Consider the following 24,704-nt stretch of genomic DNA (forward strand, 5'->3'; position numbering starts at 1 on the left):
TTTGATGTGCACCCTGATCACCTGTCAGAGGTAGTGTCTATCAGGTTTCTCCCCTGCAAAGTTAACTTTTCCCAGCTTTTGATGCTGTACTCTTTGATGCTGTACCTTTCCTTACTGTGCTGTGCTTCTTTCTAAACAGCCCACATTTAAGGAGTGGGGAGTTTTGCTTCACCCCCTTGAGGGCAAAGTATCTATACAAATAATTTGGAATTCTTCTGTATGGCATATTTATCTTTTCTCCACAATTTATTAATTTATTCAATCACTTGTTTACATCAATATAAACTCATGGATATTTATTTTTAACTTTGGATCATGATCCAATTCTACTTTATTTTCTTGCTCAAATTTTTCTGTTTTTGGCCATTGGAAGCTCTTTCAGTTGACTCCTGTGTCCCTCTGATAAACTCCATCATTGTGGTTTTCTTTTCTTTTCTTTCTTTTCTCTTTTCTTTTCTTTTTAACCAACCCCTTACTTTCAGGCACTACAAGATGCTCCAGACTCATCTTGTATATTTTTTTCCCCCAAATTCTAGAATCACCCACATTTTCAAGGAGGAGCCCTGGTTCCTTTTACTAGAAACCAAGATCTAGGTAACATATGTGCTCATTGTTACTAGGGTGTCACTGCTTCTAGATCCTCTAAGCTGACGAAGCAGGGAGCAAGATGTGTGTATACTAACTGGTGTATACTCATATATCTATAAATATTTCTATATGTAACTATTTGAATCTATATTAAGCTAAAAATGGGTTTTTGCTGATATATCTAAATCGAATCCATTTCCACATAGATCATCGTAGCCTTATTCCCTTGCTTATCTGTAATCTGCTACTCCAAAAGTGAGAAACCTGGTTATCAGCATTGGCCATAGGTTCACTTAATTGTTTAATCCCAATATACATGTGCAGTGGTATCAGAATTATTAATCCATACCCCCATGTGAAACAACTTTAACATCTAGAGCATATTGCTTATGGACAGCTCCCTTTGCCTTTAGTCTTGCAGACCCCACTCATCTGCAAGTTTACTTAGGCCAGCACATTTACTCCCTCCCCTTTCAGTGAACTTGTTTCAAACACTTGTAATACAGTTAGATTGTTTTGCTACATTCTGCATTTCATCCTGGGATCTCCCAATATCCTAAGTGATTTAAAAATTTTTTCATACATTAGGGTTCAGTCTTGTGCTGCACAGTGTCATTTATTTATCATTATAGTATCAGACAAAATAGTTTCACTGCCTTAAATTGTTTTTTATGCTTTGTCTATTAAATCATCTCCCATTCCCCAAGCCCTTAGCAAACACATCTTTTTACGGCTATAGTTTGCCGTTTCCATAATAACATATTCTTTCAATCATAAAGTACATAGCCTTTTCAGAGTGACTTCTTTCAGTTAGAAATATGCATTTAAGGTCCATCCATGTCTTTTCGTGGTTTGATAGCTCATTTCTTTTTTCCTTTAGTAGTATTATATGGATGTACATTGTACAAGTGTACCAGTTTGTTTATACATTCACCTATTGAAGGATATCTTGGTTGCTTCCAGTTTTTGGCAACTATGAATAAATTTGCTATAAGCATTCACATGCAGGTTTTTATGTAAACCCATAAGTTTTCAAGTCAGTTGGATAAATACCCATGTGAATGTTTGCTGAATCGAATGGTAGGACTGTATTTAGTTTTATAAGAAGCTGCCAAACTGTCTTCCAAGTCGCTGTACAATTTTCCATTCTCACCAGCAATGAATGAGAGTTTCTATTGGACTACATCCTTGCCTGCAATCAGCACTGACAGTATTTTGGATTTTAGCCAATTATTATTATTTAATATAGAATTTCTAGTTAGGAAGAGGCAGATATCATCAAGAACTGCCAAAGCCCTCACATTTTATACTTTTTTTTTCTGAGAGTCATTAATCCAAGTAAGGTGCTTCAAAGTCCACTTCAGAATACTTTAACATTAGTAATTTGGGGAGACAACACATCCTGAATAAGTTATCTCTATGCTTGAATGTAATTTCCACTATAAAAAGAAGTTAGAACCAAAGTTGCAACTAACAATTAGAGGAACATACATTAACACATGAAATCAATAAGCAACAAAACAAAACAAAACAAAACACCCAACACAATCCAAAGTATATTACATGATTTAATATTTTTTTTTCCAGTTTTATTGAGATATATTTGGCATACAGCACTGTATAAGTTTAAGGTGTACAACATAATGATTTGACTGACATACACCATGAAATGATTAGCACAATGAGTTTAGGGAACATCTGTCATCTCATATCGATACAAAATTAAATAGAAAAAAATATTTTTCTGTGTGGTGAATACTCTTAGGATTTACTCTCTTAACTTTCCTATTTAACATCAAGCAGTGTTAATTATACTTATCGTGTTGTATATTACATCCTTAGTACTCATTTATCTCATAATTGGAAGTTTGTACCTGCTGACTGCCTTCATCCAGTTCCCCATCCCCCCCACTGGTAACTGCAAATCTGATCTATTTTTCTATGAGTTTATTTGTTTTTGAAGTATAATTGACCTATACTATGTTAGTTCTTGTTACAAAGCATAGTGATTCCATATTTTTGTACATTTCAAAATGATCACCACAAGTCTAGTTACCATACAAAGATATTACATAGTTATTGAATATATTCCCCACACTGTACATTTCATAGCTGTGACTCATTTATTTTGCAACTGGAAGGTTGTACCTCTTAATCTCCCTCACCTATTTCTTTCCTCTCCCCAACCCCTCCCATCTGGCAACCACCTGTTTCTTCTCTGTATCTCTGTTTCTGTTTTGTTATGTTTGTTCATTTGCTTTCTTTTTTAGATTCCCCACAAAAGTGAAATCTTACTGTCTTTGTTTTTCTCTGTCTGACTTATTTCACTTAGCCTAATACCTTCCAGGACCATCCATGTTGTCACAAATGGCAAGATTTCATTATGGCTAATATTCCATTGTGTATCTATCTATCTATCTATCTGTCTATATCTATACCTATATATACCACATCTCCTTTATCCATTCATCTATTGATGGGAATTTAGGGTGCTTCCATATCTTGGCTACTGTAAATAATGCTAGAATGAATATAGGAATGCACATATCTTTTCAATTTAGTGTTTTTGTTTTCTTCAGATAAATGCCCAGGAGTGGAATTTTGGGTGATATGGTAGTTCTATTTTTAACTTTTTGAGGAAGCTCCATATTGTTTTTTGTGGTGGCTGCACCAATTTTTATTCCCACCAACAGTGCACAAAGTTCCCTTGTCTCCAAGTCCTCACCAACACGTGTTACTTATTGTCTTTTTTTTTTTTTTTTTTGCGGTACGCGGGCCTCTCACTGTTGTGGCCTCTCCCGTTGCGGAGCACAGGCTCCAGACGCACAGGCTCAGCGGCCATGGCTCACGGGCCCAGCCGCTCCGTGGCATGTGGGATCTTCCCGGACCGGGGCACGAACCCGTGTCCCCTGAATCGGCAGGTGGACTCTCAACCACTGCGCCACCAGAGAAGCCCATTTATTGCCTTTTTGATAATAGCCATTCTGACAGGTGTGAGGTGATATCTCATTGTGGTTTTGACTTACATTTCTCTGATGATTAGTGATGTTGAGCATTTCAGGTGCCTGGAAGTCATCTGTGTCTTCTTTGGAAAAATGTTTATTCAGATACTCTGCCCATTTTCTAATCAGGTTGTTTTTTTGATGTTGAGTTGTATGAGTTCTTTGGATATTAACCCCTTATCAGATACATTGTTTGCAAATATCTTCTCACATTCAGTAGGTGGTCTTTTCATTTTGTTGATAGTTTTCCTCTGCTCTGCAAAAGCTTTAGTTTGATGTGGTCCCATTGGTTTATTTTTGCTTTTGTTTCTCTTCCCTGAGGAGACAGATTCCCCTCCCCCCACAAAACGACAAAAAACAAAAACACAAAACAAAACAAAAACCTACTAAACCAATGTCAAAGAGCTTACTATGTATGTTTTTTTGTAGAAGTTTTATGGTTTCAGGTCTTACACCTAAGTCTTTAATGCATTTTGAACCACATGATTTGATATTTGAACTCTATATTTTAATAGGATATCTACAACTTGTGGATTTTAGGCTATTCACATAGAAACCCACTAGTCCATGTTGTGCTTTCACAAATATAGGAATAAAGAATTATGACATAGTAATCAGAAGTTTCTGCCAAATTATCCATAATACTTCATGTACTCTGGGAATAAACCTAAGCTAGAACAGTTGATAGTAAATGATCCTTTTATCACAGCACTAATAGATGGCTTCTGTTCTACTGAAATAACTCAATGGAAGATACTGAATAAAGTTTTTTGTCAATAGTACCATATGTAGAGCTAAATTAATATGGGTTCAGAAAAAAGTATCACTTATATGGGTAAGCTAACTTAAAAATCTTGTGTAGAACAAATTAACAATATGTAGCATTAAACACATACATTAAAATTAAGAAATAGAAACTTGTTTTGCAAATTTATTTTCACAAAATCTTGATATGAAAACAAACACACTTAATGAATATATACATATTTATTGTACTTTATTTGTTTTTCAAAATTTGAAGTTCTTACAAAAGCTTAAATATAGTGGACCTCTCTGCCTCTCAAGCTGAATCTGTCTGGAATATTGCTATAAATAAATAGAAATCACATTTTTCTACATCCATAATTGCCTTGGCTCTAATTCATACTAATTTATAATTTTGATGAAGTTTCAATAAAGTCAAGAATAATATTATGAGAACATCTGAGTAAGTATGTACTTTAAAATTAGAATAAAATTTTTCTATATGGTGATCTATAATCTATACAAAAGTCTTTCATAATTTGTGATTCCTATTTCTTTAGGCAGAATAGAGATATTTAGATGCAATAAGCTTGACTAAAATGTATAACTGATATTGTTTGCAACTCTCTTTTGAGGCTATATCTAAGAAAAAAAGGCAGCATGAAATTGCTGTTCAACAGTCTACTTTAGAGCCACATTCTGTAGTTTGCTAATAACTTTTCCATATTATGCTGATCTGCAATTTTGAAACCATATTTTTAACCCAAGCAGTTGGCATAATTTCTAGAGCAACTGCTTTATTCTGGGAAATCTGGCTGCCATGATTAGTGGTTTGACTACAATATTTCCATACGAGTAAGTTCCCACTGATGTATTTGTGGTTTCACATACACCAAGAAATATTCTGTGATGACTGCTGGATGGAAAAGATTGTTCATCTCACAATGATCTTTCTGGCCACATAGACATACCACAATCTGTATCAGTAATCTTGAAATTTTGGCAGTCATAAATATACATTATTCTTGCCAGTATATATTCATTATTTAGATGGTTTTCTTTTGATGTTTTAGCCTTTAGGAAACGAAAGAAAAAAGAAATATGTCTGTAACATTTTTCCAGTTTTTTTTTTTTTTTTTGAGAGAGAGAGATAGAGACTTCTCTTGCTGGAAAGGGAGTATAGTCAGAGTGGAGATGCAGCCAGGGTGCAGAAATTTCAATTGTCTCTTCAAAATATGTGCAGTTAAGTCACATAAAAGAATCAGTGAAGGGAAATAACTTGTTTTTTCTTTCAGTCTTTACCCACCTAGGAGAACAGACTCCAGTCAGCACAAAAGGACTTCATCAGAGAAGCCTTTTAACATAAAGCATCTGTCTTAAGTTTAAAAATACGACTTCAATTTTCCTCTTAAATACCATGACTGCTGACCTTTTGAAACACAGCTGAAGTTTCTCTCTACTTGAAATTGCTCATTCTCATGAAGAACAATAATCAATTAATGCATTTATTTTAATCTCGCTTGGCCTTTCTTGAGAACAAGCACATTCCAAAATAGCTCTCTGTGCTCTTTAAATCCTAGTTACACTGTTTTATTATACATCTGAAAAATGAATTTGCTATAGCAATTTTCCTGATAATTGTTAAAGGACAATATAAGTGGTATTACATGCAAGTCAATATTACATATTATATGATATAAAAACACTGTTGAACAGCCTTTAACATATAAAATTCAAAATGATAAAACATGGTCTTCCTTTTACTTTTCCATTAATTTTGTTTTGTTAGTTGTTAGACAATTTTCATGCATTGCTTTTTGGGACATTTTTATACAAGTTTCCTTTGACCTTCTAATTTTTAGTTGGGGAACAGTACAGGAAACAATCTGGTTTTGATGGAATCCCAAATTTTTGTAAGTGTGTGTGTTCTAAATAAACTCAGCTAGGTCATATGACTCATGTGCTTTCCATGGTCTTATTGACATTGTGTGTACAAACTTTCTAATTAATTTATTTGATCATATAGACAGTTTTAATTGTTTCTTTTAAAAAAAATTGAACTGTTTTCTAAGAAAGAGGTACTGCTTTAGAGTTTTTTGGCAAGATAACTTTGAAAGGTTTGTACAGATTTGCTCAATTTGCATGGCAAAAATAAATGCTCAAGCTCCTGTGGTTTTCAAGGACAGCTGTTTTCTCTAGTTTCAGATCTGTGATTAAGCCTTAAGGAAGGGATACAGAGTGATGAGAAATGCAGTTGGTGCCTTTGAAAGATCTAACAGGCATGCTGGGGATTTTTATGTTCTCTGTGTTTCTTTTCTTTATAGGTACAGTAATAAGAAAAACTTTACCAAAAAAGTGACACAATGGAGTGTAATACAACATATGTCAAAGGCAAGTTTTATTTGAATACATTTCAAGAAAATATTCTAGTATTCACATTCTCACATATGAAGCTTCATTATAAAACTTGTGGAGAAAAGCAGTACATATCTCTGTGAATCTAAATATTTGACTCCATGTAAACATATTTAAGAATACTTGTGCTTTGATATTGTTTCTGCTGTCCTTTTTTAAGGGATTTTGGACAGCCAGATGCATCATTTACCTAGGATTCATTGATTCAATATTTATTTATAACTGGTATGTAAATAAAAGACAAAATATTGCTTTCTATGACAATTTTTTTAAACTTTGGTTTATTTGGAGAACTTCCTTCCTTTTACGCCAAGAATAGCTAAAGTTCAGGAATGTTATGAACCCCATTACATGACTTTCCCAAAGTCAAAGATCTGTCTAGAGTTATAACCGTGTCATATCACAGTATGAAATTTTAAATCCTAGTTCAGTGTTTCCCTATAGATCAGACTGAGTTGTTTTAAAGTAAATGCAGTTTACAGGAGTAATTTTTTCTTTAATTACTTAAAAATTCACATAACGTATAGTTGAGAGATTTTCAAAATCAAGTGATTCTAAGAAAGTGATATATGTTTTTCTAATAGCCATGGATAGCAGGAAGTCATGAAAGAAGTGTCCAGCTTATCTTCAGGCATTTTCCTTTTTATTTATTTATTTTTTTTGTGGTACGCGGGCCTCTCAGTGTTGTGGCCTCTCCCGTTGCGGAGCACAGGCTCCGGACGCGCAGGCTCAGCGGCCATGGCTCACGGACCTAGCCGCTCCGCGGCAGGTGGAATCTTCCCGGACCAGGACACGAACCCGTGTCCCCTGCATCGGCAGGCAGACTCTCAACCACTGTGCCACCAGGGAAGCCTGGCATTTTCCTTTTTAAATCCTTTTATGTAGAAAAGATGAAAAATGGAGGCATTACCAGAGAACCAAGGGGAATTAAAGAGGAATTACTGTAGAAACAGCTTTTTACATAATTGCATCATACTTATTACTCCCTAGCCTGCAAATGGTCTAAGTTTTCTGAAAAATGAACAGGTCAGGTATCTGTGCATAGTCACTTTGTCACATGTGGTTAGTTGGCATGTCTGAACATTTATGACTATCTCCCCACTATCTGTCTCCCACCATCTGTCTCCTCCTATTCCTTGTACCGTCGAGTACAAGTTTGGGTTTTTTTTTTTTTTTTAATGAATGCAGATACCAAGAATAAAATAAATGGAAAACTAAATAGCTAAATGAAGTGCATACGCTTGTGTATGTGTGTGACAGAAGTTAGTTTAAGCTGAATCTTTGCCAAAATCTCTCTGCGTTCATACACTTCCTACATGTATGATAGGAAGTGTTAATATATTTTGCAAAAATCAATAAAATACTGTCTTGGAAACATCATTTAAATATATTTTTAGTAAAGTATTTTTTTAACTTTTCTAAGTTTTTTAAAAAAACTTTTCTGTTTTCTTTTCTGTTAAAAAGACACTTCCTATTTAATACCAATTATTAAATGATATTCATATTAAATTTTAAAAGTATATAAAAAAACAAAATGACACAAAGCAATGGAAAATAGTAACACTTTTAAATTAGTCCCAGAGCTACATTAATTTTTTCAACTATTAATAGACTTAGCCATAAAATTCTTTTATTTTTTTCTATCAAAATGTAGCCAAGAAACAAACATCTTTCTTTGCTTTCTTTGCAGGAAAGAACCAGTATCTGGATTATTTCCAGTCCATCCAGACAGCTATTTCAACTGGAACAAGTGACCTTCAGAACAGAATAGAACATAGCAGCCTAGCCAGACAGAGGGGAGGGAGTAGGCAACTGGGAAGGGCCCCAAAATGTTCCTATGAAATGTCATTTGAAGTAAGAGGACAATAAAAAACTAAGGACAAATAAATGAACTTAAAAATATTTAAGGCCAATGAAAACTGTGTGACCACAACATGGGATTCAAGGAAAGATGCAGTTTGAATCTTTACCTATCATTCTTTAACTCACATGCTCAACAAATATAGTTCTTCACTCTCTGAGTCCAGGCAATGTCCCTTAATTATAAAACATTCATCTTTGAGTCCTCACAGTCTCATTGAAGCTATAATAATCAATTAATAAAAATCAATATTAACATAATTAATATAAACAACAGTCAATTGTTTTTCCTCCCTTGAGTGAGCCAGATTTCCTTAGTCTATGAATCTATGGTGATTAATAGATGCTCATAGCGAATGTCAAGGTCTTTATTTAGCAGGTCATTGCTACATAAGATAAAAGTTAAAATACTGGTAAAGATTTTATCAGAAAGGACAAAGTGGTTATCTTCTCTTAAGATTTACTTGGAAGGCATGTTGTTCTTTTCTTTAACAGGGAGCATAAGAAGTTTTAGTTCACATCATTAGCAAGAAACATGCTAAAGAATCATTTAACCTTTTACTGAACGCTTTATGGGTAAAGTGTTGTGCGTGGCACCAAAGAAGATACAAAACTGTCAAAGCAATACTTCATTAAGATTTCTGGAGGATAAACAGAAAAGTTTTTTTAAAAAAACTTTATTAAACAAATAGAAAAGTTAAAAAAATACTTTATTAAAAATATATTTATATGATGTTTCCAAGACAGTATTTTATTGATTTTTGCAAAATATATTAATAATGACAAGTTGATAAACTAAAAGTTACAGAGAAAATGCTATGAGATTTCAGAATATCCTTTAACAAAGAACTTAATTAGGTCCTGCGCGTACTGGGGAATTCTTTTAAGAAGGTATCTCCTACAACTTCTAGCCAGACTCCCTTTAATGAAAACAGCAACATTTAAAAGTCTGATGCAAGTTCCAAAGTGCCTATAGAGCTGCTTGCAAACTGGAAATGTTTGGCTCAATGAATTTTGAGTGTGCATCTGAATAAACACCAAAAATGTGGCTAAAGGTAAATATAAGGTAATTATATAAGCAAAGTTTTAGTTACACAGTTGTAGTGGTACTATTAGCTCACACAAAACCCAATGTTAGTGATACAGAAATAAGAAATTCAGCTATTTCAATTTATCATGTAGTGATAAATTTTTATCAGAAAAAATCAAAGTGAGCTTTCAAACTCAACTTCTTAAGTATGCCATCGTTTGTATATTATTAACTATGATTTTGGAATTAGTGTGTCTTAAGATCAATGAACTAGAGTGGAAATCAATGAATTCAGAGAAAGGCAATGTCTTCTGCTATTTAAATAATACCCAATTTCATAAAAATGCACTTGAAAGTAAAGAAATAGAAGACCATACATTATTTTAAGAGGTGGTCTCCTCACTAGAGTAAGGGAATCCCACTTCAGATGAATTCCAGAGAAATACGTTTTGAGGGAGAGAATTCTATAAGTGGGTTACATTTGGATCTTAATAACACAAGGTCAAGACATGGAATGAGTGTATAAGAATTAAGGTTTGGGTCGAATTTATGAAATGGGTGTTGGAAGGGGAAGTTCTTGAGACAGTCGTCTGAGGTTATCTAGGAAGGTGAGGACACTTAAATTAGGCACTTTCTGCATGAGACACAGGGGTCTGAGGGTAATACTAGCCATGCCCGTATCAACAGTGTGTTAACAGCTCTTAAAGAGTGTAGTTTGGGTGGAGTCTGGGTTTTAGTTGTCAAAATTGAGTCCAAGATTCTTCAAAAAATTTAACAGAGGCTGAAACCCCAAATCATGAATAAATATTGAATTTGGAACTATAGATGGAAACACTGGAACAGAAAAATATTAACAGCCAGGTTTTTTTCATGGTTATGTTAAGTAACATCAAAAGGAGTAAAAACAAAAGTCAGTATTTAGAAATGCATCAACACAAAAATCTATCAGAAGTTCTATCTGAGAATGAATTCCCATAATGTGACTAAAATTTTTAAAAAAATCAAATCCAAAATACAAGAAACAGGAAGAGGTGAAGAAAATTATTGTCATTGGCCTGTCTTCATAAGCTTCACACTGGATATCTAACATTATAGACACTAGCCAGTGCTAGGTACCCAAATTTAAACATAGTTAAATATTAATATTCTAAAGGAAATTTTTGGTTCACACAGTACTTTAATACATATAGGTTTTCATTTATTAATTCAAATATTTGCCTTACTTTTCCTTTACGACAATGAACTAACTGAAGACAGGGATCTTGTCACCTTCAATTTAACAATGTCTGTTAGCAAACTTACGAGATGTTTTCCTACCCACCTAATACATGATATTCACATAGAGTTATAAATGAATTTTAGTGAACAGATGGATGAATTGTTCATTGGTGTGCAAAACTGCATGTGAGTCCTGTGTACCATTAAAATACTTAACATTGTGTTTTGAATAGACTCAAAACTTCATGATATTCTAATTAGCCACCACTCAAATTCTATTATCAAGTCCACCTTTTTAGGACTACCAGCCAAGATACCCTTTGTATTACTAGCTTAAAAAGGCTCTCCATTCTGAAAAGAAATATTTACGTAATACAGTTATTACACCAGATGCTTCTGGTGAAAGGAACCAAACTATGACCTCTCTCACCAGCAGGATGAAATCCATTGTTTTCACAACTGAATTATGTTTGATCATAAAGCTAAAAAGTGTGTGGGCTGTAAGAAATGAAGTTAAAGTCTTTTTCTGCTTTCTTCTTTCTCTTTCTGTCTTTCTTTTGGCACCAATCTATGACCAGGAAAATCTGGCATGAAATTAGCTTCAGAATGTGTCTAAATTAATTAGAGGTTATTTAATGAGTTATATATACAAATATAAATTATACAATTTAATTTATTTAAAATCATTTATTCTCAGCAAAATCAAACATATCATTGAGTTTACATAGAAATACAATTTGCAACTGTATCTTCATAAAAATGCACTGGTGAAATAAATGTTCATAATTAATGACCAATTATATAGTATTTAATCATGCCAGTAGCAGAACTGATTACCATTGAAAATTGGTACAATAACGTATTTTAAATGTGCAAAGTACTCTATTGTGTTACCATTGATAATAAATTGCCACTAAATATATACCTATTACACAAAGCTTTATAAAGTACAATAAAAATACAAATTCTATCTGTTAAAAAAAGCCATTGATATGGCTTCTAAACATCCTCATTATACAAATTCCGAAATACTATATGACAAACAAAATTATAAAGACTCTTCTTTATGAAACATATACTACCCTCTAATTAAGGTACAACTTAGCAGATAACAGAAAGCAAACAAGAAGGCTTATATACACCACAGAACATTATGGGGATACATACAAATATAATATTGCATAAGCCTATTTGATTTCTGTTCCTAGTGAAAATGTACCTTTAGCACGTGAAGAAAATTCCCATGACTAAAGGAAAAGAAACATTTTTGAGATCTACCCTCAATCTAAGCTCATATTTTCATTAATTTAATTTTTTTTCTTATAATGTGATGAACCAAATTATAAATTTGACCATAAATTTTGCTGCACCCAGTACAAATTACAGTCTGTTACATAATGGGCAAAGGTGTAAGAAACAAACATTTTTAAAAGTCAGAGTTCATCAGCACATCAAGAATCAGCTGCAAGAAAATGTTATTGTTCATGTTAAAGACTAAACTGAGCAGCAATTTCATTTTTGTGAAAAATGAGATTCTGAGTTTAACAAAACAGATACAAATTAAATTTGCTAAATAATGTTGATAATTCATAAAGGACAGGTACCATAGATTTTTAACAGTATCAAAACTAATGGGTCATCACAAAATAAACTTTGGTGAGAAAATATCTTTATCAAAGGAGAAAATATAGGAAAGATAGTCTTATTCAGTTCAGAAAAAATATATTTGGTAAAGTATATATGGGTAATAGATACTGCAACTATAGACAGAATATATTCCAAATGTTTTTTTCAGAAACTTCAGATCAGATGATGTTTAGTAATGTAACTTATCTCATTAGAAATTAAATTTTATTTTAAGTGTTTTGTAAATAGCAAATTTTCATTTGTTCCACAATCTTTATTTATGAAATAAATATTTAGAGTGTAGCTGATAACAATAACTAACATTATTACCTTGCTTATACTAATAAGTACTCTAAATACATTTAGTTTAATTATTATTGGAATTTATATTTTTGTTATTTTACCTGCTAAAATGATCTGGTGGTATTATATTCAAAGTTTACATTTTCCGAATAATATGAACAACATTTCATACATAAAATGACATCTGTCTAATGAATGGTAACATGTCTATTGGTTTGAATATAGAACATATTTAGTTTGGCATTGGTGTATCTCTTCAGGACTCTGAAAGGTATCTTTAAGGTATGGCTTTTGGGAAATCAGTAATAAACTAGCAACCTAGAGAATGAACTTAAATTTGAAGAAGCTAATTGTTTAGAGCTCAGACACAGGCAGATATTTGGATAATTTGTCTTTCAATTATAAATTCTTCTACAAACAGAAAGGAACATAAAAGTATGATTTACTTTACAGTGAGTTGTTTTTAAAACAAAATGCTACAGTTCAACAGTGAAAGTATGAGGAAATTTTACTGAAATAATTTTCAGAAAGTTATGAGATTCAAAAATATATTGGTACATGTATAATACCTGTCATAAGTAATAATGAATAATAGATATGTATACAAAACAAATTTAACAGATTCAAGACCTCTTGCTCTTGACATCAGCACCTGCTGTCTAACGGGTCGAGACAAAATACTGTGCCTTCAAGAGTTAGTCCCATTTTGAACCCCTCCTGCAAAATAAAGTAAAATCATTAAAATAGGAAATGCTCATAGCAAAAAAAAAAAAAAAAAAAAAAACAACAACCCGTAAATGAAAGAGAGTATGAGCAGAAGTTGAAATCTTCATGTTTTGATCAACTAAGAAATAATTATATGTCAAATGATGTTGGCTTGTCAAATTTTTATCAAATGCTTTTATACCCGTTAGCATTTTAAATGCTTTAAATATACATGAGGTTAGCACGCATAAGAGATAGAAGAAAACAGAAATATGTGGAATTAAGTAATTTTAAGACTTAAATGTTTCTTTTCAGTGAAGTCTACTTTATGTCATTCTACTGTAGCTTAAATCCCTTGGCTTTAAAGGTCAATATTCATATAAGTAAGATAGCTAGACCTCAAGGTGATGACAGCCTGATAGTTTTCACCTTTTCTTCTTGGTTACCACTATCCAGAGCCTGGTAAAATAAATTGCATTGTATTCCCTAAATGCAATGCTGTATCCTATGTGTAACACAGGACTGCAGACCACTTCGCCATGGAGAAAGCTTCCTCTACTAGCCTTGTAGCTGCAAATTATTGCTTTGAATTCCACTCACCTCTAGCATGTTTTAGATGCTTCTAGAAGTTAAATTTCTTTTGATTTATTGAGACCAAGTACCCAATTGCCATGAAAAAAATTTTTTTGAAGATTTTTGAGTTAAAAGTTAGTGGTAAAGATGTTTGTCCTTTTCTACTCTCCAGCTCTCTTCTGTACAAGGTAGTTGAACTATGGGCCATCTCTGGTCTTACCACCTTCCCCATCCCCATCCTTGCTCATAAAATGAAATGTAGACAAAAGTCTATTCCTGAGGAAAAGAAAATCTCTCTCTAAGAGAAGGCTTTTGTCCTCTGTTCTGCTTTGTGTTTTGTTTGATTAGATGGTATCTACTCGTGTGTTAGCCAATTGCATATCTATTTGCATTTCCTCAAGTTACTTTCATTTAGAACCAGTATTTAATGTACTTACTATAAATCCAATGTAAACATTATGATATAGAGGAAGAAAATCATTACAAAATACAAGCCACACCTTTTTCGCTGTTAATGTTTAAAGAACACTCTTCATTATGCCTAAGCACAAAGACCACAAAGCAATGCCATCACTTTAAGGATTTTTCAAAAGTACTTCTCGGTACTTGGAATACAAATTATATTTAGTTAAGTAAAATCAGAGTACTTACCATTGTTTTAAAAGCCTATTCTGGTCACAAGAGAAATATTTTGCCACATGTATGCATATTTTTTTAAACAGCCGCCAAATACTCAGAAAAGTCAATACTTTAAACTGAAAATATTGTAAATAAACTGCTTTTTAAAATATTTTATTTGGATATCTGAGGATCTATGTACTATGTCATCTTCTGGAATATCAGATAGATAGATAGATAGATAGACAGATAGATAGGTAAGTAATGTGGATATATATTACCTTTGGAAAGATTTACCATTGTTTTTTAATCAGTTCATTCTGAAATTAAACCACTATCACTTCAGTTACCCTGAAAATACTATTTATCAATGTGTTATCAGTATATGAAAGGCAGAATAGTAATTAAAGTAAAATAGGGGTCATTGTTTCAACAAAAAATGTTTGTATATCACTTACAAGAATATCTCCATGTTTTTATAAGGATTTTTTAGGAGTCGTCTTAGATTAACTTAATTATCCCTTTTGACAGACACATTGTTATATGGCTCCTTGGTTTTCTTTCCCCTTAAAATTTCCCACACATTTTCTGACCCTTCCTTCTAGGCCTCATTTAGTAAGTCATGACTTAATGCATTCTAAATCCTTCTAAGGTTTCCATATCCTCTTGAATTTTAAACATCTGAATGAAAATAAGGCTTATTCAGCTTACGTAGTGATGGAAACTATCATAAACTCATATCACACAAAATAATGATCTTATTATTGATATATTATTAAAAATATATTTTGATATAAAATACTTTCCCCAATTGCATTTTCTTACTTTGCAACATGGAGAAAAGCATATCAAGGAAGAAAAAAACTCATATGCAACAATTAACATGTTGAAGTATGTCCTTTGAGTCTCCCTCTTTTCTACCTATAAATTAAAAAAAATTAATACTAATATAAATAACTATATATTATATATAACTTATTTAATGTATTAGATATATTATATATAAATTTCTATACTCTTTTTTAATCTTAGCAGAACAAACTTGATTATTTTGAGTCCCTGTAAAACTAATTTGATGATTTTATAATGTTCTATTAATTTTAATATAATTTATTTCCTGTATTTTATAGTTATAAATAAGGTTGACTGTATGTTTTTATGTATAGAGATTTTCCACATTCATAGTTATTTTCTCCTCAGAATAGATTATATTAAAGTTTTTGACATCAAACAGAAATACAAGTATTAGTAACAAATTACTCCCCAAAGGGATGCTGTGAACTGACACTGGCCCAGCAATGATTTAGAGTGCTTGTTTCATCACAATTTCATTTGCACTCTATATTAGTAAAAAAATATAATGTTTAATTTGCTGGATTAAAATAGCTTTTATAGTTCTTAATTTGTATGTTTTCTTTGATTAGACTTAACATGTCTATAAGTATATAGCCATCTGTGGTCTTATTTTGTGAGCTACACTTTTTTATTTATCTGTTGATTATTTAGTTTCCTAATCATTTGTCTACTTACTTTAATCGTGTGTACATGATATAGTTATATTTTTTAAAGAGAAAATTTAAAAGAACTATAGAAGACCTTCTATAGGTGACTATATGTACATATTTTCCTTTTCCTTATAAAAATTTCTTTCCAATTCAAAAGTCTGATATATATATATAATTGTATTTCAAAAATTTTAAACTGCTCAAGGCTTCTAAAATTTATCTAAGTATTTGTTGTAGGTTTCAGCTATACATTGATCTTCTCCTAAATTATTAACCAGTTGACTTAATATCACTTAATGCAAAATTCTTTCATTGACTTGTCACTCTCCTTTTTAATGTATTAAATTATTATAACATACAAGGTACACTTCTGGGCTATCAATACTATTAAACTGAGTTGCCTGTCAGTGACATGTACTAAGAAGTTTAAATTATGTCAGATCATATAAGGATATAATTGATTTCAAATAAATATCTAATTTTCTAACAATTTATAAAAACCGTGGCTTAACATTTCTGTTTAAATTCTTACATTCATGAAATATTTCTATGATTTCCTCCGAAATAAAAGAGGAAAATCCAAAATCTCACTAGGCTTATTAACTCAATATAGTTTATACAACCCATTATACTGTATTAAGTTTTTACATTATATGCAAAGATAAAAATAGTAGCTAAATGTGTGCATTCAATTAATTAGGCTAACAAGATTAATAACAAAAGTCGTTATAAATTTTAGTTAAAATATTACTTTACTTTAATTAAAGTGACCTTGCAAACACATCGTGTACTAAAAGAAACAGACAAGCAATGAGGTGGACAATGCAATAGTGATTGAGTCATTGAAAAAATAACTTCAAGTATGGGTTATAAAACCTCTTTAAACAAAACTAATAATCAGACATATACATGTGAAACTGCTTTTTGAATATTTATTAAATAAAGCATGCAAATATTAAGGTTTAGCTTTAAGAAGTTATAAGTTGTTTAAAATTATTATGAAAATAGTATACCAACCATCTCTGGCGCTACCCACCATGAAAGCAGAAAAGAATAAAAAAGACATTAAGAGTATATTAGAAATGACAAAAAGAAAACAAAAGCAAAAATACCACAGTGTAACATTATTTGACTACCATACCATTAAATCATTTCAATATAGTGTTTCTCAAACTGGGTTTCTACAAAAATCTGGAGATACAGGCTTATCTTCAAACATCTATAGAAAACATTTGTTGTGTGAAAATCTAAAAAATATTAATAGAAACTCTTTGTGTTTTGTATAACCTTTGAGAACAAATACTACCACATCAGTGCCCATGTTTGTTTTTGTTCTTACAAAAGCATTAGTCCCAAGGTAGTACAACCATAATTGGTAAAACTAATGAAAAGGAAAATAAATTTATTTCATATGAAATAAATAAAGCATTCTCACTAAATAATCATGCACTATTTGAATGAAAGTCTCGTAGTATTTTAACTATCAAAAAGATGTGGGGAAATTGTGTCATCAAACAAGATACATGCTGATATCAACAGAAGTATGATGTTGGTGGTTTTAGTTTCAGCCAAATAAAATAATCCATGCTGTTATATTAAAGTTCTTAATCTGAATTTTATTAGGTGTTGTAATTTCGCTTTTATTTAATTTATAAGTTTTGAATTAATAGTTGTATAAGAACTATAAGGATAAAATGTATATAACTTTTTTTGTAAATATTTAAGAAATGTTATAGAAATAGTTTATAGTTTAAGTCAATATTAAGGATTTAAAATAATTTTTCATGCAAAAGGGAATTATAAATCACCCAACTTGAGAAATTTTTGTTTTGACATATTCTTTAAAAACCTCAAGGTATGTTAAACAATCCAACTTTTAAAATGCAGAGGCATTATTATATCTATAATAATAAGGATATTCACATAATACCTAGAAAAGAAGACTGCTTCACACCTTCAGTCCAAAATCAGTGAAAGGATATTTATTATCTTTCTAGGAAGCAGTGTTTTATCAGTGTTAAAAGATCATAATCCACCCCTCAACTTTTTTTTTCCCAGGAAATGAAGCATAGAGAGTGAATGTATTAACCCAGGCCTAATAAATAAAAACCACTCCATCTCTTCACCACATCTTCTCAATCAGTTTCATATAATTGGTCTCTGCCTGAATTCTTCTGTGTATATATTGTCTTTTTGATGAAAAATAGGATATAATAACTTCATCAAAATGTAAAGGGAAATATAAAGAGAAAACTTTATTATAGTGCTTATAAGACTAATTACTAATCATCGCCCACTGTACAAAGCTTCTAAACCAATATCTTCAAACTTCCAGCACAATTCAGAATTGAAAAATAAAAGGGAGAGAAAGAAATGAAAACCCAATTGGACTACATTCCTAAGGAAGCTGTCATTTGGTGTCTGCTGTTTCAGTAAGAGCCCAGAAGTTATGAACTATAGTTACAATGCTTCCTATTATTTTATACCCCTCTTCCTTTGGAATTCTTCGTTTTAGCTCTCAGCTTTATTTATTAATTGAGGTAACATTGGTTTATAACATTATATAAGTTTCATGTGTGCAACATCATATTTCGACTTCTGTACACAGGACAGTGTGTTCACCATCAAAAGTTTAGTTTCTTTTTTTTTTTGGCCTCTCCCGTTGTGGAGCACAGGCTCCGGATGCGCAGGCTCAGCGGCCATGGATCACGGGTCCAGCCACTCTGCGGCATGTGGGATCTTCCCGGACCAGGGCACGAACCTGTGTCCCCTGCATCAGCAGGCGGACTCTCAACCACTGTGCCACCAGGGAAGGGAAGCCCCCAAAAGTTTATTTTCTGACCATCACCATACAGTTGACCCCCTTTACAATGTTTCTTTTTAAGAAACTGATTTCATTCTTACAATGATTTTCCTTCACCCGTTCACAATTCTGAAATTCATAATTGTTAATTGTTAAGACTGAGATCAAATCTTATAAGTCTAGTGCAATGACCTTTCAATTTTTGGATTTTGAATAATTAACTCATGAAGAATTTATGTTATTTTGTATAAAAAAAAACCATGTTTTTGCCACTGTAAATCGCACCATTAAGAACAAAACACAATGAAACCTTATCCTTAGCATCTGTCTGAGTATTTTTAGGACTAAATGTATGTTATTGTTATTTTAAAGTAATTATTTTAAGTAAGTTGATAACAGTTCAAGGAAAGGATAGTTTTAGTAATAACATTCTCTTAGTCCCATAGAAAAAAGAAAACAAAAACATTTATGGGCCAATCTGTTAAAATAGTCACCTGCATCTCATCTAATTTTGATTGAATATCTGGAGGGAAATCCCCTGCTCCACAGTTAAATGGGTCAAAAGGTTCTGCTCCAAATAGGTCCCGTTCTAAAAGGAAGAAAATAATTTAGTATATGAAATGACAAGGAGTGAGTTGGGGTGAGTTAGGTTTCAAAGGCAGGATTATATAAAGAAGCACCTGCATGACCAAATGAGCCCCTATCCACACATACTTTATGCTGGGCTTTCCTGAGCTTAGACTAGTTAAACACCAACAAGCAAGCAAAGATCCGCTTTTATGACGATTTAAAAACTATTTGGTTACAAAGAATTATTATTCAGAGAGGTTTCTGTGTCTTTAAGTAAGACTTAATATCAAATTCACCAAATATTTGATAATTAATATATTACAATACCTACACTTTACTAAAACAATTTAAATGTACTAAAATTAACGTATTACTCACTGAAACTTCTCTATTCCATTTATTGATGACTCTGCAACACAATAGCGAAGCAATAGGTAGGACCTAGTAGATTAGGAAGTAGTTTAACTCACAGTTCATGTACTTTAATCTCACCTTTTAGCCAGAAAAAATTTAAGGCACATCATCTCATGTAGTATAAAATCATATCACCTTCCTAGATAACCACAATGAGACAGGTTCTTTAAAAATGCCTCTTTTCCCCCAAACAAATTTCTTTTAAAAAAAATAGCAGTAATTGAGTATCAAAAAGCTCTCTGTGCATATATTTTAAAGTCTGCATTGTTTTTTTAATCATTAAAGAAGTATCAAAGTTAAAATTGATGTTTGTAATTGATAGGACTATGACTTAATTTATGATTTAAAATTCCTTTTTAATTTAAGAAATTTCTTTCCTCTGAATCAATTTAAATGCAGCCTTAACTGACAAAAAATTAAATTATATATGGGCAAGGGAATTTATAATGTATCAAGACTTTCATTTTTCAGGAAACTATATTCTCTAAATTAAATGCTTTGTAAGAAATAATATTTATGCTACTTGAGTTCTATTATATCTTCTAAATCATTGTGACTCCCGTTATGAAAGATTCTTGCTTCTCTAGTTACAATTTTTTTTTCAGATTCATGTATTAAGTTAATAAATGTAAAATGTTTAGAAGCTCCTGGTTCTGGTAAGTATTGTATAAATAAGAAGGACATATAATTTATCTTCCAAATAAAGACACTTTTAAGAGTGAAAGGAGTGCTACCAAGTTTCACCAGGATGAAGGGTATAAGACAGGGTACCCCTAAATAAATGGGAATTTACTGTCACCATACATATAACTGATGGGTATTATTATTGTTGTTACTATATATTTTCCTCAGTCCGATGTTTATTGTAGGCAATAAACCAGAACTTAGAGAAAAGAGGAACTGTTCTTTGGAGGTGTATCCTGGTTACCACCGTACCACGAACACATCAAGCAATGCTTTACATGTGGTACATGCTTGTCAAAAGAAATGAATTAATAAAGAGGAAATAGAGTTGTCAGGAGGAACAGAGATTCTCATTACACAGGTTTTCTAAAGTTGCGACTCAAAATCACCAGAGATTTCAGATGGGCTTAAAGGATCCTTAACATTCCTGAAATGCAATGCAAAATTTTGTATGAGTGGGCATGTTGTGTTTTTCTGTGAAGAGGTTTAACTTTTATCATATTCTCAAGGGTCCACAACTCCCCCACAAGTCAAAAAGTACTACTTTACATATTAAGTAGACATATCAATACCAGGCAAATTAATAAATATAATAGACCTCTTTGGCATATTTTGGTCAGCTCAGATGGATCTAAAATTCATAACAAAAAGTCATATAAGTCCAATTTTCAATTTAAAAAGATTTGCTATGTAATTAATGACATGAAAATTATTTAATCTAATACAAGAGCAAAATAATAAAAAAATAGGGGATACTTCACTCATTCTTTTGTTTATCCACTAAATATTTATTGACCACATATTATGTGCCATACATTTTGCTAGGCAGTGGATTAAAACAGTTGAGGAAAGGACTTTAGAGTCAAGTGCCTTCCCTCATGTAATTTATAATCAATTAGGAAACATGATATTAAACAAATTAATTAAAGTCTGATACATATTCAAAGATCAAAAATATGCTCTGGAAAACTACTAGGGTTCTCAGGCAGTAAGGAGAGAAACTAAGGAACAATCTTGTAGGTTTCTGCTTTTATGTATTTAAAATATAAAGAAAATAAATGAATGAATACATTTAAGATTTCATTAAAAGAAAAAGTCCTATTACTAAAAGCCCGCTGGATTACAGTTTTAGACAATCTTACAATTAAATCTGAGTTGAACAATCTGTCCTTAAATTGTTAGTATAGATAGACAAGAAGATGATTGATAGATAAATGATAGATAGATATAATACAGTGGTAATCAGAACTCCATTTCTTTCTATCTATCTATGTATCTATCTAATCTTTCTAATGATATACTGCTGTATTTACTAAACTCTGGCATTTGGGATAGATAGACATTAAAAAATATAGCAAGATGTTACTTCAGTTTCTCATTAATAAATCCCTAAAAACCATTTGACCATCTCTACCTAGATTTTCCAAAGGCATTTCAAACTCACTAACATTTAAAAGAGACTCATCAGTTTCCCCCTCTCTACCTCTAGTTTTCCCATTAACAACATTTGGTCCAAAATCCTGAATCATAATGGAGTTTGAACTTTCAGTTACCATCCTGATGGATTATTCCTTCTAAGTATCTTAAAATCTATTCACTCTTCTCAATTTATATTCTACTTGGATTAAAACCTGACATTGTGGATACACTTCTAATTTATATTTCAAATTCTAGCATGTAACCCAAGTCTAGTGTGCGTACTAAACAAATGCCCATTGAATTAAATACATGAATGAGCAAAACACTGATGTAGTCCAAGGAAGTAAAAAACAGTGGTAAAGGAAGAGATCTGGAACATTCTTAAGGACAAAAAATACCCCATTATGATATCAAGATATTGGCAACACTTTCTAAAAACACATGTATATTATGGATTATTTCCTTGAAAAAAATATTTTGCATTGACACAAAATATATTCAGAAGAATTTAAATGTACTATATTTCAACAAAAGTATTGAAATATTTTTGTTCACTGATTTTTAAAGTTCTAATGTTATTACTTTATATTTATAAATTAGTCCTCTGAAATTTACTGAATACCTAAAATGTGCAATGCACTTTGTTGAGTTCTGCAGGGGAAACAAATAAACTATAGGCTCTGAAATGCTTTACAGCCTTAAGCTAAAACTTCAGAGTTACATTGAAAACGTCTCAAATGTGAACCAGAGAGGATGCAATAAAGCAAAATATGTAAAACTCTCTTTTCTTCAGTGCCCCTTTGGACCTGATGACTGATCATGGCCATTGGAAACTATTCTTTCACTTTCTGTGACAGGGCACAGAGCAAAATATAGTCAAGACATTGACGATGAACATCTGTTAGATGCTTTCTACTTCGTCAGAGAGACTTTTATGTTCCTTCCAGATATACAGAAAGTAAATCAGAAAAGCAATGCATTTATAGCTTTGTAGATATCAAAGAAAGAACACTTACATAGGGTTAATAAATAAATAAATCATGGAATTCATAGATTTATATATTTCTTTAACTAAGACTATCCATATACTCTATGATAAAAAAAATTAAACTGAGTCCTAAATGATTAAAATAATTACCACAGGACTGTCCTTAATCATTAAACAAACCATTAAAAATATAATCCCAACACAATAAACATAACTGTTTTGTATTACGATGTAACTAAGCCTATACCAAAATATCATTTTTCATAAAATAGTTTCAAATGCAAATAGTGATGTCTTTAGTAGTATACTCTCAATTATTAAGTAAAATATAAATAACTGAATTTGGCACATATATATAAACATAATTCTTCAGTGATTAAAATTTTTAGTGAGCTTGTTAAGATATATAATTTCCCATAAAGTGCTAATTAAACATTTAAAATGTACACAAATATAGCAAAAATATTGATTTGTTTAGAAAGCTTACTAATCTCGGTAGATCTACTAGGGACTGGAGGTGGCTGCGTGCCATTGCGAGTAGGTATTGAAGACTGGTGTGAAATTGGAGAAAATGGAATCATATCAAAGATGTCAGTGGAGGGAGACTTAGGTGTCACATTGCCTGCCTGCAATGAAGATAACATGAATTAGTATTCCATGTAGAAACATTATAATGCTAAATATTTCATACACATGTAAAACATATATAAGCACAACAAAAAATGCTGTTGAGTCATATGAAATAGCCAATATGTAACTATTTTTGATCTACAGAATGGCAAGTTCATATGACTCAACCACTTATGCTAAATGCTCATTGGCAAGAAAATTTCTGCAAAAATATTCTCAAAGATGATGGCAAAAATGGTGATAATACTATTCTAGACAGATATAAAAGATATGTTGGATTTTTTGTATATCTAGAAATAATTGCCACTTATATCAGAGAATTGAAAATGTGTTAGAAACTATTTATATAAAACCTTGATTTCAGTAATGTATTTTGCACAAGATTACAAGATTTAGACAGAAATAACCGAACATAAGTGATGAATCTTAAATATAACCATTCAAAAGCGATTGATAATGATTTTAAAAACATTTTAAGGAGTCTATTTTAATTTGTACTTATAACTGTAATGGAGCCAACTATTATATTCATTGCAGTGACTTTTCTTCTTAGAATAAGACTTCATCGTTTTCTACAATAAATAGCTACCTTGTGAAATAAATTATAATCACAAAATGATTAAGTTATCTGGGCCAGTCTGGGCTAGGATGTAATGAAAGAATGAGACAATCATCACTTTGATTGTCATATAGGGAAAAAAATTATTTTATATATATATATTATCTATTGATATAAAAGAAAGAATTCCCATTTTGGAGAGAAATAGTGAGAAAAATTTATTTTTCTTATAAGAACATGAATATTGTTTAGAATTGCTTAGAGTGGTTCATATTATAATTTGTGTTCTCAAAATACATTTGTTTACTGATTCACAGATGATACAGGTAGTGAAGATAAAATGGCTGATTGTGTGTAAAGAGTGATAGATTGTGTGTAAAGAGTGATAGATTTGCTATTCAGTTAATAAACCTGTTAGTACATTTTTTCATGCAGGAAAATTGCTGTCAT

At 31.6% G+C, this 24,704-nt stretch overlaps 1 protein-coding gene across 3 annotated transcripts in view; it reads right to left on the reverse strand.

Annotated features, from left to right (window-relative positions):
• Positions 1–11,524: 11,524 nt before the first annotated feature.
• Positions 11,525–24,704, reverse strand: part of GULP1 (GULP PTB domain containing engulfment adaptor 1) — a 267,960-nt gene continuing 254,780 nt past the window's right edge. For all 3 annotated transcript variants that reach the window (XM_027126188.1, XM_027126198.1, XM_027126195.1), the window contains 3 exons: positions 23,553–23,691; positions 19,485–19,579; positions 11,525–13,503 (listed from right to left, as the gene is read on the reverse strand). In XM_027126188.1, coding sequence (XP_026981989.1) covers positions 13,432–13,503; positions 19,485–19,579; positions 23,553–23,691 — 306 coding nt within the window. In that variant the 3' untranslated portion in view covers positions 11,525–13,431. The remainder of the gene's footprint in view (positions 13,504–19,484; positions 19,580–23,552; positions 23,692–24,704) is intronic.

The sequence above is a fragment of the Aethalodelphis obliquidens genome, unplaced genomic scaffold (genome assembly GCF_003676395.1).
Source record: "Aethalodelphis obliquidens isolate GAN/ISIS:26980383/991018 unplaced genomic scaffold, ASM367639v1 scaffold2, whole genome shotgun sequence".
In the NCBI taxonomy this organism is placed as follows: Eukaryota; Metazoa; Chordata; class Mammalia; order Artiodactyla; family Delphinidae; genus Aethalodelphis; species Aethalodelphis obliquidens.